This window comes from Amblyomma maculatum, unplaced genomic scaffold, assembly GCF_055883805.1.
Source record: "Amblyomma maculatum isolate TAMU_Amacu unplaced genomic scaffold, ASM5588380v1 scaffold_27, whole genome shotgun sequence".
Lineage (NCBI taxonomy): Eukaryota > Metazoa > Arthropoda > Arachnida > Ixodida > Ixodidae > Amblyomma > Amblyomma maculatum.
In genome coordinates, this window is record NW_028146752.1 from 457,720 (window position 1) to 480,037 (window position 22,318).

At 46.3% G+C, this 22,318-nt stretch overlaps 1 protein-coding gene across 1 annotated transcript in view; it reads right to left on the minus strand.

The window, feature by feature from the left end:
* Nucleotides 1–21,528, minus strand: part of LOC146170923 (formylglycine-generating enzyme) — a 51,358-nt gene extending 29,830 nt beyond the window's left edge. Inside the window, exons 1-4 of the mRNA XM_084586666.1 lie at nt 21,014–21,528; nt 18,592–18,794; nt 7,355–7,429; nt 383–465 (exon numbers count right to left, since the gene is read on the minus strand). Of these exons, the coding sequence (XP_084442792.1) occupies nt 383–465; nt 7,355–7,429; nt 18,592–18,794; nt 21,014–21,308 (656 nt within the window). The 5' untranslated portion in view covers nt 21,309–21,528. The remainder of the gene's footprint in view (nt 1–382; nt 466–7,354; nt 7,430–18,591; nt 18,795–21,013) is intronic.
* Between the last annotated feature and the right edge of the window lie 790 nt (nt 21,529–22,318).

The window sequence follows — 22,318 nt, forward strand, 5'->3', positions numbered from 1 at the left end:
TTTCTTTATTCAGTGTGAAAACAGATGCTAATGCAATTCATCTTTTCCAATCAGTAAACCACTGATGCCTGAAAGAGACCCGTTTCCAGTTAATCTTTAAGGAGTGCTTGAAGAGCAGTGCCGGATAACCACTATCGTGAAGAAAGTCCATCTTCAGCAGCCATGCCTTAACGGGGGCGCAAAAAAGCCACCTTTTAGGATTTCGGAGAAAGACAAACAACCCCCAGTGGTCAAAGCCATTGAGGAGCACTCAGCTGTATAGTCTCATTTTATTCCCACTTGTCATGCAAATATGACAGTTCTGCACTTACCTGAATGCTCAGGATTATCAAATTCAAACTTATTTCAGATCATTTCAACACTGTCTGTGAATGGCATGTACCGATTGCGGATGTGGCTGTCTGGGCCCTCAGGGTGCCGCCAGTCGGCTCCTTTCACTGGCAGCCACCAGGGTGCTGCAGCCACCTGCAGATTCCCATGGCACTCAACATGGCAGAGGCTGGCACTCGTGATAGTCACTAGCATTGCTCATCACAAATTGAAATAAAAAGAGAGTGAAAGGATAGCAGCACACAAGCGCGATGGGTTGAGGCATGGTGCAGGTACTGAACAACATTGCTAGGCTTTACTGCGTCAAGCACTGTTCAGAAAGGGACACTGACAGTACTGACAAAGTAGACCAAAACATTTTTCACGCTATCACCAAATTCATGCTTTTCTAAATATCGACCAAATGTGCCACTATTCCCTCATAAGCTTTTTATAATATTAAAGTGTTATAAGCAATTTCTTTTTTTTGCAATATAGTGAAGCTGTTGGTTGCCTTTAAGCTTCAACAGCCCTCATACTCCACGTATATGAGATGCTATTCAAAGCCCAAATTGCACCCATGGCAATGAAAGTGCAAAGCAAGACTGCTGGAAGTCGGCATATGCACGGCAGGGCCAATTTCAAAAATATAGATGGATGCAAGCGAAATAGAGGAAATTTGCACACGGCACAGTCTGAAATTCCAGCCATGCCTCTCATGCTTCTTCAAAGTGTTTTTGGGGCACCCCTGGCACAGTGCTCTTCTTATTATTTTGCCCATGTTCTAGTCACTACCATTGGGAGTGAAAGGCCTCACTGCCTGGCTCGCCTGGATGAAAGGAGATCACGTTCACCAAGACGATGTATTGGATGAGGACTGCAGCAGCCACTGCTTATATGAGGCCAATCCTTTAGTGAAGTGTGCATACACAGAAAACACTGCTCAGTGCTAGTGGTATGATGGATGCTCGCAATACCACTGGTCGCACAGAGCAATAACAACTATGACTATCGGTCCGGCTGACACAGCAGCTCCGTAATAGCAAAAGGTGAAGAGTGGAGGTCCTTTCACTGTAATCTGAGCATAAGCCAAAAGCTTTCCGCTGAATCAAGAAGAAAGCGAAGAGTGTCAAGCTGAAGTTATCATGCCACTAGTGCTAGATGGCAACAAAGCCAGGACATTGTTTCTCTGTAGCACCTTTAGATGAGAAAACATTTAGCCATTTTATTTAACCATCTTTCAGGCCACCTTCTGATGCTCCATATTTTAATTACTGTGTTATAAACAGAACCTCTTGGTTCAGTTATTACACTCCAGTTATACAGCCTGTTCACCAGCGTTCTTAAAAGGCAACAATCATCTAGTAAATCCAGTGAATTCTAAAACATTCCAGGCAAACACACGTATAATGGGCTTATAGGTGTAAGAGCATGTTACCGTCTTACATCTATAATCCTTTAGCTAGGAATTTTCTTGCAATAAACCTAAGAACTTTTTTTTGGCAGTGCTGTTTATTTGCACTTGAATTATATCTACTCAGAGATTTGATTGCATGAGGGCAACCTTTGAGTTGACATTCTAATTGAGTGCATGAGTGTGCTTGAAATGCACTTGTGAAGAGGAGGCCTCTCCTTTCCATCTTGAACTAGGAATGCAGTTCAGGTGGCAAATACCTTTCGCTATTTGTGCTTCACTTCTGTGCAATGACATTCTATACAATGACCCTGCCATCTGGGGCACAAACTCTGAAGCGCATCTTACCTTTGCCTACACTGACCACCATGCCAGTGACATCTGTTTTGCATTTCTGATCAAGCGCACAGCACTAAGTTGAGTAACTCAGGCAAAAGCTTTTACATGCAGGTTTTTCTTTTTCTGCTCATCCAAGCTGTGCACACGCATAGTTCTAGGTTAAGGACCCAGCAGTGCAGATGTGAATGCTACAGACCAACTGCTTCAATTTCTTTTATGCAATGTTAAAAAGAAGACCTGCGTCATTGTGAAATATTTGCATTAGTCATCTCTCCGAACAGATGGAATTATGTGCTTGGTAGTTCTGGGGCCACCTCCCCATCTGGGGTTTGAGGGCCATTCTGAGGGAGTACAAAGTGAGTTGAAAATTTCAGATGCACTCAGGCTTAATTACCAGCACAAGTAGCTTTTCCAACATATTACATTTAGGAATTTTTGAAAACATTACCATAAACACCAGATATATCCCAGAACACCAGAAATAGACATCCATAAAGATATGAGCAAAGGCGTTGTGTGGCAAAAACAACAGTGAGGCATTCCTGTTCCGTGACAGTATAATTGCGCTTTGGCTTACTAAGGGAACGCCATGACGTGCTCCTTGCTGTCGCAGCGCTGGACAAGAACCGCGCCAATTCCAACACCACTTGCGTCGGTATGCACTTCTGTGGGTGCTGAAGGATCGAAGTGGCAGAGCACAGGCTGCGATGTGAGCAGAAATTTCAGGTGGCAGAAAGCGAAGTCGCACTCAGGTGTCCACTCGAAAGCTACATCTTTACATCTTTATGAAGTAGGCTTGTCAGGGGGTGTGCGATATCAGCAAATCGGTGAATAAAACGACGAAAGTATGAACACAAACCCAGGAAACTCGGTAGTTCTTTGGTGGACTGGTGTGGCTTGGAAGAGGCGATCACTGCTGTATTCGCGGGATCAGGTCTGACGCTGTCTTTATCGACGAGATGTCCGAGACTAGGGCTTGGCATGCTCCAAAACGACACTTCTTTGAGTTCAGCACAAGGCCAGCTTTGTGCATACAGTCAAGCACAAGAGCTAAACAGTTATTGTGCACGCTGAACGTCTTCCCGAAAATCACGACATCGTCCAAGTAACGCATACACACCTCCTATTTTAAACTGCGGAGTACCGTGTTCATGAATCATTCGAAGGTGGCGGGTGCATTACAGAGGCTGAATGGCATCACATTGAATTTAAAAAGGCCATCGGGTGTAATAAATGCAGTTTTCTCTTTTTCCGCCACATGGATAGGTATTTGCCAATAGCTCGGTCTGAGGTCAACGGTGCAAAAGTAGAAGGCAGAAAAAAAAGACAATCAATGGCATCGTCTATACGGGGCAGAGGGTACGTGTCTTTTCTAGTGACCATATTTAGACGACTGTAGTCAACACAAAAACGCCATGTGCCATCCTCCTTCCTGACAAGAATCACGGGGGCAGCCCAAGGACTCGACGAATCTTGGATAATAGCCTTCGTTAACATCTCCTTCACTTGTTCATTTATTACCTTTTGTTAGACAGTGACACTCTGTAGGGTTTTTGTTGAATCGGATGCGAGGGGCCAGTGCCAATCCTGTGTAGAATACATGAAGCAGGAATTAAAAATGGGCCGCCGGGTTGGGAAAAGTAAAAAAAGGAGGAGTGTCGCCCTAGAATGGCCGGCAGTGCACAGCACTCCTTCGTTGAGAGTGAGGGGTCAATCATACGATGCAATCGCGATTCATTTTAGATCAACAAGATTTGTCAGGCTAATTGGTTCATATTGAAATTGTGTTAACTGCGTGAAAAAGTAGGACAACAGGAAGAAACACATATGACACTTAGAAGTGCAGACTGTCAACTTTATTCTTCAAAGAAATTCAAGGCTTATTTAAATGCTCTCTGCTATGCGCAAAATCATTTGCCATCCACGTGAACACAAGATAAACACTATATTTCCGCAATCAGCAAGAAAGATACTAAACCATGAAAAGACACACATGAGGCAAACTCTAGGCCGGCCCACAATCACAAAGGTAATCTAGCTCCGCTAAGCTATCAAGGGAACACTTGGCTAAGCCAAGATAACAACAGACATCTCTGGACGAAAAGATTGAATTCAAAATTTCGAAAACACCACCGCGCAAACCGTGGATCAGCATATGAAAGCCACGGCAAAAGGAGCACCGTAACAAACGCCACCGCACAAACCGTGGATCAGCATATAAAAGCCACGGCAAAAGGAGCACCGTAACAAACGCCATGGCATAACCAAACCTGAAAAAGAACTCCCAAAATGTGCATCAGCACTTGAAGATTATGTCAAATACAGGAACCGTGAAAAACACTAGTCTTAAACAAAACCTGAAAAACATTGCATAAAAAGTTCATTAGCTCTTAAAAGCTGCGTCAAGTTATAAGAAACAATAACTTGCCTTATAACTTATAACTTATAAGCCTTGCATTTCCTTGAAGAATAAAGTTGACAGCCTGCACATCTAAGTGTCGTATGTATTTCTTCCTGTTGTCCTACTTTTTCGTGCAGTTAACACAATTTCATCTTTGATATCAGTCACTGCTTTGTGTATGTTGACGCCATACACAAAGCTAACGTTATTGCTTTGTGTATGGCGTCGGTAATCAAGTCAACAGATATTGGTGGGTTGTTACTGCAGGATGCAAGTTTCAAACCTGTGGGAAGAATGACAGGTTCGGTAGAGCAATTCACTGCCCAGATTGCAGTGCGGCCTTTGGCGACAGACACCATGGCATGAGGAATCAAGACATTTTTCTTGATGCAGGTGAGGTGCACCGGTTCTAAAGTCGCTTCAGACATGTCGAGGGTGGCGTCGCAGCAGGAAACCTGTACACATGCAGCCGACAATGGAGGCACATCAGTATCTTCAGAACCGTTGTGTGTTCGGAATCAAAACACACATCTCTACACGAGCCTTCCATCAGACCAGGGGTAACAAATTTGCCGTCGCTAAGCACACCAGTTTGGCAGTCGACAATGGCACCACACATCTTCAAAAAGTCGAGCCCAAGGATGATGTCATGCGTTGATTGGGCGAGCACTGCCATTTCCACACCGAACACCTAACCACCCAAAGAAACTTTAACACTGCACACTCCAACTGCAAGCAATGGTTCGCCACTCACACTACAAAACTAAACACTTCCATCCCACTTAAATAACACTTTTTAAATGCAGCATTCATTATGGATATGGTGGCCCCGGTATCAACTAAAGCCATCCCAGGTACACCATCAACTAAAACGTGGACTTTGTTCTGTAACATCAGCACAGGCAGGGGTATTTCTTCTAGCAGTGAACGTCCAGCGACCTCACCCCCATCGGTCGCGCTGGCTAGTTCGGCGCCGGAGCAATAGAGAACGGCGCACGTGGGAAGCTGGAGGTGGTGTCATGCTTCTGTTCGGTACCAATGAAATATCCTGCAAAGGTGCTTGCCATGGGTCCCTAGAATTGGGGGTAGCACAAACGACGAGAAGAGAGAGGATTGTAACCCTGCTGCTCAGGGTAGTTCATAGAGTTGTAATCGTAATGTGATGATTGACGGCAAGAACATGGTTTTGAGATGTGGCCAGGTTGGCTGCAGCGATGGCACACAGGAGGTTGAGGAAAAGGTGGCGCGGGCAAGTAGCCGCCACTGAAAGCGTCACATCAACTGTTGTCATACCGGTTATGTGTTGGCTGGTAGTAGCGGGTCCGTTGCCTTGGGGGTGCCCTCGGTATGTTGCTCTGCCGCAGCTGCTGCGGTCCCCGATATTCATCGAAGTCCGCTGGATTAACGAAGTCCGCTGCATTAAAGGCGGTCGTAGGAGGCGGACGCGACGGATGTGACGGGAAGAGGGCTGAGGAGCCCCAAGCTAGTTCTAGCGCCCGGCTCACTTTTTCGTGAATGATCTGACAGATCGTGGAGGCCAGATTGCCAGGTCAGTAGCGGTCACTGACGTCACACCAGCCAAACGTCCGAACTTGGGTGTTATCCGACATATTTTCAGTGTCTCGAACGTGCGGCAATGATGGATCACGTCAGCCACTGAGTCAAGGTTTTATTTGCTGATAAGGAAATTATAGATATCTTCGGTAAACCCTTAAGGATGGCCAACTTTGTCATCTTCAGTCATGCGAGCAGAGACAAGCTTGCACAGCTTCAAGGCTTCCTCGACATACTTGGTGCATGTTTCCCCAGGAAGCTGAGCTCTTTGAGAGAGCGCTTGTTCAGCTCGCTTCTTCATATCTGAATCTCTAAAGCACTTTTTTATCTCTTCTACAAAGTGTTCCCAGGTGGCGAAAGTGTCCTCGTGGTTGTCATACCACACTAGGGCTGTGTCGTTAAGCGCGAAGACCACGTTAGCTAGCTGGGCGGAAGAGTCCCGCTTATTGTAACGGCTCACCCGCTGGTAGTGAGTCGACCACTCATCCACGTCTTCACTGGATGAGCCTGTGAATGAACACGGCTTCTGGTGATGCTGCCATGAGCTGCTAGGCACAAATCTTAGAGTGTCGCTGTCAGCAGACATCGTAGGCACAGATGGCGGCAGGCAAGCAAGACGGCGACTTCGGTATGGTTCAAGCTGGGAATTCATCTTCGGGGTTTCTGGTGAATGTCTTCGCAGCACCACCAGCATGAACCGCTTCTTCGTCGCCGTCATTTGCTCTTATCTCCATTTCTGGGCGTCACAATATATGGAGACGAAAGGTGTGAGGCATGCCTCCAAACCCCCCCAAAAAACAAAACAAAAAGCTGGCTAAACTAGGCAATGGTCTTATTACCCTTTGATTGTCGAATATTTTGAAAATTTTTTTAAAAAAAAAGAAAAGCTCACCCCCAGTGTCGAATTTTTTTAAACGCTATGCATTTAGCGCAGCACTCGTACGGCAAAAACGCCACGGAACAGAAAGCGGCCACAGTACCTGTATGGCAAAAACAGTCAAAGAGTTAAATAATCCGTGTGATGAGATAGCAGCTTGATAGTCCCTATGCTCTCGCTCCAGCACAGCCTTCCTAACATGATCCGCCCAAGACACAAAGCAGCTCCAAAAATTTAAAGTCCTCCATTCAATACAAAAAGGGGTGACAATCAGCGTGGCTCACTGTGATTCAATAAAAATTACAGCCTCGAACTAAAATTGTTAACAATTATGCAATGACTGAAGTTACCGAGCTTGTATTGATGGGTAAATGCACACAATGGCATTATGCGTCCTACTGAACACACAGTAGTGTCAGAAGTGCATGCCTGTCCACATAATTGGTAAAGTGATCCTCACCGCTTGTGTGATCCCCTTTTTGGTTTCTTCACTGATGGCACTGTCAAGCACAAAGGAATCACCAAAGGTTTCAGCCTGAAAAATCAGGTTTCCCACGTCAGGTTCATGCACCATTGAAACATCACGATTAAACAGGGCAATAAAGCATGCTCAACAGTTGCAATAGCAGATACTGCAGGTGCAGACATTTTCTGAGTTGTGAGGTTTTCAGTAGATGTCAGAGGTTGAAATTATTCCTAATATGGGCACAGAAACAGATAAATGGATGAATCAGATATAAACTACAACAAATAATTATTAAATCTGCTCTGACAACAATATGCTGCATCACGCCAGTAAATACCAGCCTGAAACACAAATGTCACAATTGAGTCTATGTCTTGTGGATACTGACTTTGCTGCAAGAAGCAATCTACAGCAGCTTTCCTTTTTTACTTGTATACTTGTGCATATACTGCTACCGCATGCTAAGTAACACAAAATGTAGTTGCATTTGAGGCAACTGGGAACAGTTCCATATCAGAATTTTTCTTTTGCAAAAATATATTTGCCTATTTGGAACAGTGAAGAGACATGCAGATGCAAGAATTTTGGCTCGCATAAATTTTTATCTTCTTGAGAACAGTAACATGCAGGGCTAATTAGTGATAAACAAAGCAATGTGGAGCAATCAATCATTTTGGCATGTATTAATGTGGCACAAATCACTAAAGGCCCTGTTCTTCAGAAAATTCGGCACTGGCACTGTCATGTTGAGTGTAAAATCACAGGCGTTCCACTGAAAGGTGGTAATTAGTAGGTGTGACAAGAAGGGCTGTGTAATGTCATGCCGTCCACATGGCATGGTTGTACTGCTGGCAGAAGCTGCTAGCTCGGGTGACTTCCTCGAGGTGGGAGGCGGAAGTTAGGCACGCCATGCAGGAAAGTTTGGTTAAAGCGGGGCTTTACATTGTCACGTGGTAGTGACCAGGGTCGATGACACAAATGAAGAGTCGGTGATTGCACTGAAGAAACTCTTTATTGGGCTGACTTGTGCCCGCAAAAGAACTGAGCAACTCGGCGGCGGCGATAGCAACAAACGTGCTCGTCGATTGTCGAACAAAGAATGCCCGTCACACTCGTCAACGCTCAATTTAAAGGCTGCTCAGAACAATCTAGATAGCGTCGCAAACTGCTACTAGCACAACCTGGAACATTGTAGAAACATACGCAAGTGATTGGAATCTTCGAGACAGAACTCGGCGCATCGTTCGCGACAAAGAAAATGATAACGCGTCATATCGCGACAACGAGTATGAACAAACACGGGATACAGAATTGATACGCGTGCCAGAATCACAGTGATAAAGCCGCATGCCGGTGGCTGTTAAAAAAAACAAATACAATTTTGAAGGTTTCGCGGCATTACTCCCCCCTTAAGAAAACATCGCCTCGATGTTCCAAAATAAACAAAGCAACTGAAATAGAAACATTACAAAGTTTAAACACCACGGATTTATTAACGCGGGTAATAAGGCTCAACTCTGCCGTAAACACTGTTCCCCTGTCCGTGATGAGCACTTCTGGGGCACCGTGCCGCAAGAGAACTTGTTCGACAAAACATTTGGCAACTTCTGCCGCGGTACCATTGGGCAGTGCTTTTGCTTCGGCGTAACGGGTAAGGTAGTCAGTGGCCACGACGATCCACTTGTTACCCATAGACGAAGCTGGAAAGAGGCCGAGGAGATCCATCCCAATTTGTTGAATGGGTAGGTCTGGGGGCGGAATCAGGTTTAGCTAGTCCTGCTGGTCTGATAGGCGATGTCTTGCGTCGTTGGCACTCACGACACGTCTTCACGTAGTGGGCAACTTCGGCAGGCAGTCGCGGCCAGTAATACTTCTCCTGGATTCGACGCAACGTGCGTGCAAATACGAGATGGCCTGCGGTGGGCTCCCATCATGCAACGCTTGCAGAATTCCTTGCCGGAGGTTTTTAGGCACTACAAGAAGTTGCGCAGTCCTGTTGGGTGCGAAGTTCTTCTTCACGAGGAGGCCATTGCTTAACACGAACGAAGATAAATGTCTGAATACACCAGGAGGGGAAGCGGTCTTTCTTTATAAGTAATCGGCTAGCGCTTTCAGCTCACGGTCTGATCGCTGCTGTTATGTGAAACTGCTGGCGCTTACCGGTTCCAAAAAGGCGTCGTCATCATCGTCCTTTGAAGGAGCGTCGACGGGAGCGCGTGATAGGCAGTCTGTGTCAAAATGCTTCCGGCCCGACTTATAGACTACAGTCAAGTCAAATTCTGAAGTCGTAGGCTCCATCTGGCAAGGCGGCTGGAGGGATCTTTCAAATTAGCCAGCCAGCAGGGCGAGTGATGGTCGCTTACTACCTTGAATGGTCGGCCGTATAGGTATCGACAAAACTTAGAAGTGGCCCAGATGATCGCGAGGCACTCCTTCTAGGTCGTCGAGTAATTGACTTCGGCTTTTGTGAGGGACCTGCTAGCATAGGCGATTACTTTCTCCTGTCCGGCACTCTTCTGGAGGAGAACGGCTCCTAGGCCCATACTGCTCGCGTCGGTGTGAATTTCGGTCTCGGTGTTTTCATCGAAGTGGCCAAGTATAGGATGGCACTGCAGGCGGCGCTTGAATTCGTCAAAGGCCTTGCGGCGCTTCCCATTTAAAAGGTACGTCAGCCTTTGTAAGCTGCGTCAACGGTTCGGTGATGTGCGAAAAATTTCGGACTAATCGTCGATAATAAGCGCACAACCCAAGGAATCGGCGCACAGCTTTCTTGTCGACAGGCGGTGGGAATTGTGTGATTTGTGTGGTGGGTCTGGGCGAACACCATCCTTGCTAGTAATGTGACCTAGGAACCGCAGTTCTTCGTAGGCAAAGTGGCACTTCTCTGCTTTTAGCGTTAGTCCCGATGACATGATGGTTTCCAGCACCTTCTGCAGTCATTTTAGGTAGTCCTCAAAGTTTGACGAGAAGACAACAACGTCGTCCAAATATACCAAACAAATCTGTCACTTCAAGCCTGCCAGGACTGTGTCCATTACTCGTTGAAACATGGCTGGTGCGGAGCAGAGGCCAAATGGCATCACCTTGAACTCAAAAAGGCCGTCCAGTGTGATAAATGCGGTCTTCTTGCTATCTCTTTCGTCGACCTCAATTTGCCAATATCTGCTCTTTAGGTCCATCGATGAGAAGTACCTTGCATTGCAGAGCTGGTCGAGAGTGTTGTCGATGCAGGGAAGCGGGTAGACATGCTTCTTAGTTATGCTATTCAAGCGACGGTAATCAATGCAGAAGCGAAGTGTGCCGTCTTTCTTCTTCACCAAAACGACTGGTGCCGCCCAGGAGCTGTTCGATTGGTGGATTACATCATCACGCAGCATTTCCTCAACTTGATTGCGTATGGCCTGGCGTTCTCGCGGCGATACACGATAGGGGCTTTGGCGCAGAGGTCGGGCGTGTTCGTTCGTTATAATGCGGTGCTTGGCCAGTGGTGTTTGTCACACCTTCGATGATGACGAGAAGCACTCCCTGTAGCTTCGAAGAAGACTGTGAATCTGGTCTTTCCTGTTGTGGGACAATGCCGGGTTGATGACAAATGTGGGCTGACGGAATTGGTCCAGTGCGTCTTCCAGTGGTTGGTCGTGGAGAGCGAATACGTCTTTGAGGTCCGATAATTCATCGAAAAAAGCGATTGTCATGCCCTTGTTGAAATGCCGGTATTCTTTGGTGAAGTTTGTTACCAGCACCTGAGCTTGTCATCTCCGGAATTTCGCGATGCCTTTTGTGATGCCGACACCTCGTTCAAGAGCAATAGAATATTTTCTTTGACGATGCCTTCAGCGGTTTTGATGTCTGCGCTACCTACGCTGACTGTGAAGCTTGATCGGGGCAGCACGGTCAATTCTCCATCGAGGAAGTTTAGAGCGACATGTTGCGGCGAAATCGTCGTAGCAGGTATGGCTTTGTCTGCAGAGAGCTTGATGAGCTTGGATTGGAGGTCGATGATAGCCCTATGTTCATTTAGGAAGTCCATGCCTAAAATCACGTCTCGGGAGCACTGCTGCAAGACCACAAAGCTGGTGGGGTAAGTACACCCATTTACTGTTATTCTTGTAGTGCATCGCCCCATAGAGTAATCAGGCTGCCACCTGCGGTGCGAATTAGCAGGCCATCCCAAGCGGTGGCAACTTTCCTGAGCTGAGAGGCTAACAGTTCACTGATGACTGAATAGTCAGCTCCGGTGTCTACTAGGGCAGTGACTCTGCGACCGTCGACGTCAACTTAAAGGTCGCTTATTAACGTCCTCGCAATGCATGTGGGCATTGGTGTCTGATCTCGGCTCCGTCGTTTCTTCAGGTCATGGCCGGGGCATACCATTATTTCGCTGGCCAGCAGTATCGGCTTGCACTCTGGTCGTGTTGTCACCGATGTCGTCGTGTGCAGCGCCAATGAAATGGCTGCGTCATCGTTAGTGGACATCGGCGGCGGAGGATTTCGTCTTTACGCCATTGAGCAACCTCACCTCCAAAGGTTGCTGCCTTTAGTTTCCCCTACGGGGGCTAGGAGACCGTCCTTGCAAGTAACCGTGGCCTGGCGATGCAAATTGGGCATTGTACAGCGATGGGAAGCGTGACAGACACCTTGGCGACGAGTGCTCTCCGCTGCGCAGGAAGTCGTTGATTTCCTGTGGTCGCTCACCAAGATGGGGTCGTTGGGCGTCGACAGCGAAACCACGGAGGCCGATCCGTCTGTATGGGCAGTGACGGAGGATGTGTCCTGCCTCACCACAATGGAAGCAGAGAGGTCGATTCTTAGATGTCCTCCAGGCGTCGCATTTACTGGGACTTGGAGATCGTTGGTAGACTTGGCAAGCGGGGGTCAAGGGGTGGCTTTCGGGGGCAGGATGGTAGCGATGAGAGCTCGGGAGGTCGCGTCTGCTTGAGAGGTCGTGTCGGGGTGCAGGACGACGTAATGTAGCAGCATAGTTCATCGCTGCTGATTCATGCATTGGAGCCTTTGTAGTCGTCACTTGAGGAACGCCCAGTGCCTGCTGGACTTCTTGACGTACGACGTTTGCGAGCGTCGCCACCTGGGGTTGTTGTGATGATGGCAGCAATCGGCGGAGCTCCTCTCGCACGATCTCCCGGATGAGGTCCCGAAGGTTCTCTCCGCTTGCAGATGCGCTGGGGTAGTGACTTGAGTACTCCGGTTGAAGTGGTCGCTCGTAGTGGCGCATCCGGGTGTTCAATGTCTTCTCGATGATAGACACTTCCGTTTCAAATTCCGCCGCGGTTTTTGGCGGATTTCGGACAAGACCTGCAAAAAGCGATTCTTTAATGCCTTGCATTAAAAATTTGACTCTCTCACCTTCGGTCATGTTAGGGTCGGCACGGCGAAAGAGGCGCTTCATCTCCTCAACGTACGCCAGGACAGGCTCGTTAGAGAGTTGAAGTCTTGACTGAAGTAGGGCCTGGGCTCTTTCCTTTCAGACGAAGTTTGAAAAGGCAGTCAAAAACGCTTCCTTGAAAATCTCCCAATCCTTCATAGCGGCCTCATGATTTTTTGAACCAAACTCGGGCATGTCCTTGAAAAACAAAGTAGACGTGCCTGAGTTTCGCGGAATCGTTCCAGCTGTTGAATTCTGCCACATGGTTGAAAAGGTCCATCCAGCCTTCCGCATCTTCACTGGGCAATCCTTGGAAGATGGGGGGGCTCCCTGGGCTGCACGAACACGACCGGTGCTGTTGACTGGGCCATTTCCAAAGTTGATGCCTTCCGGAGTCGAACAGGGTCAGGCAGCAAACAGTGTTCGGGTTGTAGGCCTTGGAGTCGGCGACTGGTTCGGTGGCCTGTTGGCTTGTCCTCCAGGGTAACAGGAACAAGGCTGAGGTCTTCGCTTGAAGGATCAAGGGCAGCACCTCCACCAGATGTCATGTGGTGGTGACCAGGGTCGATGACACAAATGAAGAGTCGGCGATTGCACTGAAGGAAATGTTTATTGGGCTGACTTGCGCCCGCAAAATAACTAAGCAACTCGGCGGCGGCGATAGCAACAAACGTGCTTGTCGATTGTCGAAAAAAGAATGCCCGTCACATTCATCAACGCTCAATTTAAAGGCTGTTCAGAACAATCTAGATAGCGTTGCAAACTGCTACTAGCAAAACCTGGAACATTGTAGAAACATACGCAAGTGATCGGAATCTTCAAGACAGATCTCGGCGCATCGTTCACAAAAAAGAAAATGATAACGCGTCGTATCGTGACAAGGAGTATGAATAAACATGGGATACAGAATTGCTATGCGTGCCAAAATCACAGTGATAAGGCCGCATGCCGGCAGCTGTTAAAAAACAACAAATACAATTTTGAAGGTTTCGCGGCAACATTTATCTCAGTGGACTTCCACATAATGCATTAGTTTACAACTGCATGCTAATGATTGTATATCCAAACAAGGATCTGAAAGGGGAGCTAATAATGCTGTTGCATCAGGCCCTTGAACCTAACTGCACAAAATTAGTAGCGTCAACATCCACATTTCAGCATGTCATTTTATACGCAAGTCTTTGTTGCACCCCTTTTAGGCTGCTTCAATTTATGCAACTAGGTCATACAATTACCACTCAATATCATGTTGCTATCATGTTAGCCTTGCTTAGTGCACTACTGGTTAATGCAGCAAACTCAAGTGAAAGGTGTATGGGCCACACTTGCAGGACTGTCACAATTCCCCGAGTAAACAGCACACTACATGTCTATGTATTTGAGCATAAAAAACCAAAATGGAGTGCCTCCTAAGGCAATGGAGCACAGCAGGAAGATTGATTTTGGTGACACTCCGAGTCATGAGTGTGGTGGCTTGCTTTTCACAGAAACCGCAACCCTTCTGTGCAGTGATTTCAGCAGAAAACCATGCATGTAAGCAGTCCCTGCCTGAGGAAATAAATGCTACATTTCAAATATAACTGGAACCTAAAAGAACAAACCAGAAAATGGTTTAATAATTTCTTTGTGTCACCATGCTGGCGTAATGTCATGTCGCTCTTTTGAAGCAAGACATGCCACAATTCTCTGAAATGCTTTGTTGACTAGAATCGCGATGTAAGCTGTAATTTGATAATTGTTGGTTGTGTTTGTTTCTACTGCCTAGGCTTCTTATTTCACCTTCATGGGAGTTGGCAAGGAGGTGCAAAAGCCACCCCACCTCCCTCGAGCCATACCAGCCCTTGCCACTCCCTTCTCCCAAACCCCTCCTTCCCTCATGCTTCCATATTTTCACGCTGACATCGGTGGCAAGTAACTTTCTGGAATAATTATTCCAACAACAATGTAAAACAGTGTGTGCAGAAAGGGTGGGGGCCTCCCCCTAGGACAAATCCAGCTGATGCCCATGCCCAACCTCATATAACAAATCGCTTAGCTTTGAGTTGCTTGTGTGGCATTTCCCTCTATGCCATCACTATCGCATGATGGTAAACTTCTAGAGTGACCTGATCAAGCACTAAGCCCACAGGTGAGGGAGAACAGGTTCACTTGAAAGCATTTTTGCACAAATTTTCCTTGCATAATGTATCGATAGTGGAAGCACATAATCGACAAAAACGGAGTCTGAACAATGCACCTCCAGGAACAAAAATTAAACAAGAATAAAAATGAGAGCACTGCTTAATTCACTTCTTGTTTGCTCATTTAAATGGGCCTTATATACGCCTTATACGCATCATCCGACATACCGTAAGGCTGCGTCCCAACTACTGTGAGGAGCTGAGCCACAGCCCCATTTATCCTCCTAGCGTGACGTCCCAAACAGTGAGCGCCCTCTCTCGGCTGCGACACAGCGCTGTGTATGGACTTGCCGCCACCATCCGATGGCACAAGCTGGGGCCCCGTCTCGTCACACGGTCACGTGAAAATGGCGTGACGTCATCGCTGCGGCTCGTGTAAGGACTCACCGCCACCATCCGATGGCGCGAGCTGGGGCCCCGTCTCTCGGTCTGGTGTTACATCACACGGTTATGTGAAAGGTCAAGTATGGAGGCGCCACGACACGCCAAAGGCTCGAAGTGCTAGCAGTATTGCTTTCGCAATAACAACAAAACTTCATGTTGACCTATATGCTCACATAAGTGCACTGCATGCTGCATAGCTGTTAGGAGGCATTACGTTCCACATGGTCGAATGCACAACGATGAAAATTTGGTACATCATGCAAAGACCTCTTCTCTATGAGTATCTGGCCTTTAACGTAAAAAGGCACACACTCAATGCATAACTAAATGTAAGCAAGTCTTGCAGCTGGATTAATTAGTTTCGACCTATTTAATGGAAAATACTAGCATCAATTCTTCAGACAAGTACAAACAGTGAGGGGAAAAAAGCAGAGGTGCTAAGGAGTTCATTTATGTGTTGCTTTAGTTGGCGGAAGATGCATTTTGTGCCATGTAAGTTTTCAACTTTTTCATGAGGCAAATAGGATTTGATGTAAAATTTCTGACTTGATAGGGGGTCACTGCGATACCCTTAAAGGCCCACTGTCCACCCTCCGGTCGAAAATATTTTCTTCCGCGGTAACTGTGAGACTTCGCCCCTAGAACGCAAGGCCGCAAAATGTTTTTGAAAAGAGTAACTAATAACGCAGTTACAGCCACCACAATCACCCGATTCTGTCATGCTTCTCTCCTTCCGTTCCCTCGCAAAGGTTTTTCACTCTCCTGCCCGAGGTCGTCTAGCCTCCGCAAGACAAATTCCTCTTCTTCCTCCGTGTTTGGCGGGAGGTGGGGCGTGGCACTCCGCGGGCGCGGGCAGAAAAAAAAAAAAAGACGGCCGAGGCAGCGCGCGCCGCTGGATTCAGTCTGGCCGTGGCGAGGGAAAAGCGCGCAGCGAGCGGTAGACACCCATCCTTCTCCCGTCAGTCAGCGAGACGGACCAATTGACGTCGTTCCCGGTACGTACGTCATTATCGTGGCCCGTCGGGCCAGCGCAGGAAACGGGGAAGCTGGCTTCCCAACGGAGAGCATGAGAGAGCTTTGAATTGCATTTTCGATGCTTTGCGGCGCGCGTGTCACTGTAGCATTTTGCACAGACTATCTCCGGTACCTGATCGAAACACTGGGCTCCTTTGCTTAAAAGGGCCTTCCCTGGACAGTGGCCCTTTAAGTGCAACCTTGAAAGCACTGAACCTGCCCATGCACAATCTACCACTAACATTGTTTATAATAATTAGGCAGAGCCTTCTGAAACTAATCTCCATTTCAGTAACCAGTTCTTGTTTCTCCTTTACAGCTGTCTAAAAAACAGGCATGGCACTTTGCTATCATTTGTAATACCATATGCACACTGAGTAAATGATCAGAAATGCTTTGAACTATTGCATGCAAACTAACTCTATAGCACTTACTAAATCTGTTCAAAAGAAAACAGTATAAATGTCTCCAACATTAGCTTGTACTTACAAAAATATGTCAAAAATTATCACAGTACTGTACAGCCATATTCCAACATAAAGTATCAGCTGCCAGAGAGGATTCCTGTGAGATCACTCACTGCAAAATGTAACCTTAGAGGCAAAACTATTTCTAAAGTTTCACCTTTATGTCAGCAGGTGATAAAATGATTTCAAATTTTTCAATGATTTCGTGCATGTGCATGCATTTCTTAGATATTCGTTGTTTCGCGGTGTTCTGGGGCACAGAAGGATGTGCTGTCTTAGGTTTCAGAAGTTAACATAAATTAATCTGCCATTTAGTGTATGCTTCTGCACAAAAGCTGCAATGCTGAAAGGATGCATGGTCACGAGCCTTACCCAACATTTTCAGTGCTTTTAGCATTGTAGTATTGTAGCACGCAGCCTTCCTGGGAAGAATGCTGTGCGGTTCATATGCTTTCAAATTGAGACTGTCACGCCAAGCTCGGTTTACGTTAACGGACTGATCTCCGATGAGCAGGTTCAGTTATCAAAGCTGAACAAGAAAAAAGCAAAATTTGTTCGTGTAATTCAATGGCGTGTCAGAAAAAAAAAGGAATAATCAGTGAAAAAGAAAAGGCAGACTGATATATTGCACATATTGACACACTGTGCAAGCTGGTCTTTATGAATGCTGCCATCAGCACACTGCGAGAGCAAAACAGTGTGTGCAGGTTATGCACCTATCACGGTGTCATATTAAGAGCTTATGAAGGATAAGCTAAAACACTTTTACGGTTAACACAGAAAGCAAATGTATTTTGCTAGACAAATTTGTCACAAAAACTCTCAAGATTCTCTCCCTACACTAGCCTCCTTCTGCTACGAGAGCCTACGTTCGATTTAAAAGACACATAAATTGCCCAAAAAGGCAAGAAACATTTTGGTCTCTATGCGCAAGCATAAATAAAGGGCAGAATATAGTCTTTGATTTCCACCCACTATTTTGCCCTTTTGGAACGGCATTTAGATGTGAATGTTAGCCACAGATTCTCTTTTTGCAGTCTATCAAAAACAATGCACTCTGAGCAGGGAAATGTGCAGTGCAAAAGGTTCTAATTAACTTCCTGCTCTCTTCTCCTTACATACATACAAAAGTGCATATTGAGCAAAGTGGCAGGCTTCTTGCAGCCTGACTTTTCCATTACTCACGTACACAAGCACACATGCTACATTTTCTTTTTTTCTGCTCAAACACTTCAAAAAGCTGCACACTTTTCAGGCTGTCACTCACAGACTGTGCCACAGAACCCCCTTTATTGTTCAACAGCAGGACAGCGGCTCGCCAGGCTCCCATCACAACAGTCGCATCTGTGTGCATGACACATAGGCTAAGTCAATGCAACACTCCACAGTCCTGACCGAGAGAAACGAAACCGTGCTTCATTCCACAGTGCTGCTGAGTCGGCTTTCCAAGTGACATGAGCCGAACCTGCACTCCCGGTTCCTCAAGGTAAGGGGCAGACCATGCATTGTTTTGAACTGTTCCCACTGTAATCGCGAGCATGTACAAAAGCACCTTTGTGTCAACCTAACAACTGATGGACAATGGCTGGCTGCTGTGCAGCCCCCCACAGAGCATCTGCCAGCAGCAAATAAAAGGCCACCCACATTTAGAGTTCAATGCTTCACATCAGATTTTGCAGTGATACATGCAATGACTAATGACTTATTGTATTCATCCATTTGTTAACAATGTATATCGCAATGCAGCATGTATCACTCAAATAAGTAAAGCAGATGTTGCTGCTGTTGCTGCAAGACACATACCTCAGTCTTGTGACCAGTGGCATTCACAAAGCGCTCGAATTCAGCATTGCTGACTTCGTGCACATCGATGTAAAAGTCATTCACATGGACAGGCCTTGCAGGGTTCTCACCATCAGCTACAAACACAGGCTTGTCTGTTCCCATTTCGAACTTTCCACCACGCACAAAGACCATCTGGTTGGTTCTTGGGTACTCTGTGACACCTGGGCACAATTGGAATAAAACCATGACAGCAAACTGGCACTAAACAATTTGCGCTGCAGTTGAATGTCAGTACATGGCTGGTGTTCTGCTCACTGGTGGCAGTGTCTGTATGTGCATATGTAACATATCGTCAGCTAGGGGTTATATTTAGAACATATTTGGAACTGTTTGCAATAAACCACACAGAACCACCTCAAATCAGGACCACAAAAGAAATGCAAGAAATAAATTTAAGATGGATGCATCATTTTTTTTTTAAGGTAGCTCTGGTATGGCTCCAGGGGGCGTGCATTTTTGTCGGCTTATTTTGCAATTGGAAGAACTTAAAAAGGACTAAAATAATGTGTTTATATATCTACACTCAAAACTGGAATTAATCAAACCCAATATAATGAAGCTCCTGATTTAATGAAAGCCCCCCACAGATTCCAATGCTTCGACTAACTTGAAATAAAGAAACTATTTTGTGACCTGTTACAATTTATTGAGCCTTATTTTTAAAAAATCAAAGCGAGAAATGTCAATTTTGATCTGTTTCGTAGACAAGGCTCCAAAATTTATTGATCGCGAGCCAATGGAAACATCGTTGAATGCCTTACTCTCGTTTTCACCAAGCTACTTCATCCAAAACAACAAATAAATCTGGACTGACTTCACCTTAAAGCAGGCGATGTGGTAGATTCTCTTTATATCCTGTGGCAGTTTGCTAGAACACACCAGAGTATGGAGAAAGACTTCTCTGCTGGGAGGTAAATTGGTAGTTCTCTAGAGCTCTTCTTGTAGGAAAAAAAGTTTTGTTTCTTCATATGTGGTGTCGGTTGTTTTTGCGGGCTGCCATTTCATTCTCGGTGCAATTACGCTTTGGATGACGCTGTTGCTTTCTTGTGCTGCTACGAATACATCAAACGAAGAGACCGACAAATGCTTCACTCATGTTAACAAAGTTCCCATTTTAACAAAATATTTTTGGCTCCGCTCAACTTCGTTACACAGAGTTTTAACTAATTTCTATGACATGAATGTGTCAGAAGGGGTATAACCAAGACAGAAAGAGCAAGGTCGAGTAACAGTTTGGACACATGACGGCCTTATGAAAATTGTATGGCTAATCAGCTAGGACAGAGGAAGCACGTTTTATATAACTTTCACATGTTTCCGAAACAAGATTACAGTAATGAGAAAGCTTTGCACCATAGTGGACAATAATTTGTGATTGACAGGATAGAATACTCAACAATATGTTTTCAAGTAGTCCCAAGTTAAGGTGAGCTAGGCCAAGCCAAAATAGCTGCAATGGAGACGTTCGAGAGGTTATCAAGATCAAACATAAAGCACTTGCACAAGAATGTAAAAAAAGGTAACTGATGAGGTGTTCAGGTGAGAAAACCTTTAGTAACTTTTGCTTTTAAGTGATGAGTTCACTTCATACGAAAAGTGTAGTAGTTGAAATATCTCAAATTAAAAGTAGTGCTTGCACGTAGATAATGCGAAGCAAAACACTGCCACAGCAAAACTGCAGCAGGTATTTTAAGAGGGAAAGCTGTAAGGCTAGCTGGGTGTGTTTCTCTGTGTTCTGTACTCGTCCTGTTACGCGCTGCAAAAACCGATGCAGCAGATATGGCTTGTGGTATCTTCCAGTGCTCTGATATGGGCTAATTGAGTTTACAGAACTGGGAAAACTGACACGTAGTACCAGTAATTTCCCTACACACCCTATTTCCTTATGAAGGCCCGCCTTCAATTTTTTTCTTCTGCAAAGACGATTACTGCTTCTCCAAGCTCAACATGCCCTCCCATCACCCTCCCTAGAATAAGACATCGCCCCCTTTATTTGCGGTACCTAGAAAAACCCGTGCGCGGTGCTCTCTTTTGCTGACCAATACATGAAGCTAAGCGTATCTGCGATATCTTAGTTTGGTTGATCCAGAATGGGCACAATAGCATGCTGCACTAATTGACCCTTTTTCGGACGAAAACATAGATCGCCTCTTCGAACTTCATACAAAGTGGGGCAGCAAACGATACGACGATTTTGCCAGCTACGATGCGAAGTTCGGAATCTGGAACGTGCGGCGTGAACACGACTGAAAAAAAGCAGTAGGGTTCCAAATAGAGGGGCTTCCCATGAACTTCTCGTTCGGTCATCAAATTTTAATTGGTGCCCCAGCAAAGTATGCGAGTATGATGCACACGCGAGCCTTTCTTTATCGTCACCCACCACTGTTTCCGGAGTCCTCATCTTCGACTTCGACTCTTGACTCTTGATCGTTATCGGTGTCGGAAGATTTGTCCGGTCTCTCCCGCTTCAAGGAGCTGCAACCGCACGAGGACGAACCGCTTTCGTCAGAGTGCTCGTTAGCGCCGTTTTCAGACGGCTTTTCGGCGACTTTCGAACTTGCAGCGGGACACACCGACGAGTCCGACGCGGTGACGCCTTCGTCGCACAACACCGAGGCCAGCGACGAAAACGCGAAGACCACAAACGTTACTCGCATCACAGCGCGCCCAGTCATCGCGGTCACTGAATTCCTCACCGAAAAAAACGAGTCCCGCTTTAACAGGCGCCACACACGTCCGGTCGTACAGGTGCGCTGTCACGGGGTGCTCAGGGTAACAACCGAGTGCAAAAAACTGTCGTCCGCAGGACGTTATCCAACAGCTGTCGTAGACCGATGCAATCAGCCATGGCTTTGGGGTCTTTGGTATCTATGGCACTTAAGTAAACGAAAACACCTGTGCCACCATACCTGTGCGGAAACGGATTGGCTCGGCTTCGCCGCTACAATGTAAAAAAATAACAACAACAACAAAAACTTAAATGTTAAAACATTTTTTTTTTACTTTGGGTTACTAAATAGTGAATTCCAATTGCAGAGCTGAAGCACTTCCAGGGCAACGTTTTCTGTTCTTTTTGGAGAAATCCTACGTCACTGGCACTCGCTACCCTCGCCTTGCCCTCGCAACAGGTTTTTTTTTTTATTTTTATTTTTTCCTCCTGCGTGTCTCATGCGTGTGTGACGATTCGGTCATTCGGTGGCATGAGTGGGAAAGTGCGCGCAAGTGGCAGGAAGCGCATGATTTTCACATCTGCAGAGGTGCAGCGTCAAGGGATGAAAACTTCTTGATGACCAGCAAGCTTGCACAGTTCATATTGAGTACAAATCAAGAACAGCATATGTACTCGCTGCCAAGGCAACACAAGATGGTGCTCCATGTGTCAGTTGCAAGTACTTAAAGCGCTTTTTAAGCTGTAGTCACGCCTGAAAAGGCGTCAAGGAACGAACAACCAAAATAATGGTTCGCGATGCCGCGGTCCCATTGCCAAGAATAGTTGCAAGCGTGCTCAAAAAAAAAAAAAAAAAAAAAAAAAAACCTTCTGCCAGAAACGTTCGCCCCCTTTTGTCCTGCTATAGAGTTGTTGTAAGCAGCATGAGGTGGCGCCACCAGTCCCATCGCTGGGGCAGCGGTTCGTCTGGCGTCGCCGCCGCCGCAGGCGATGGGAACATCTGACTTCTTCTGATCG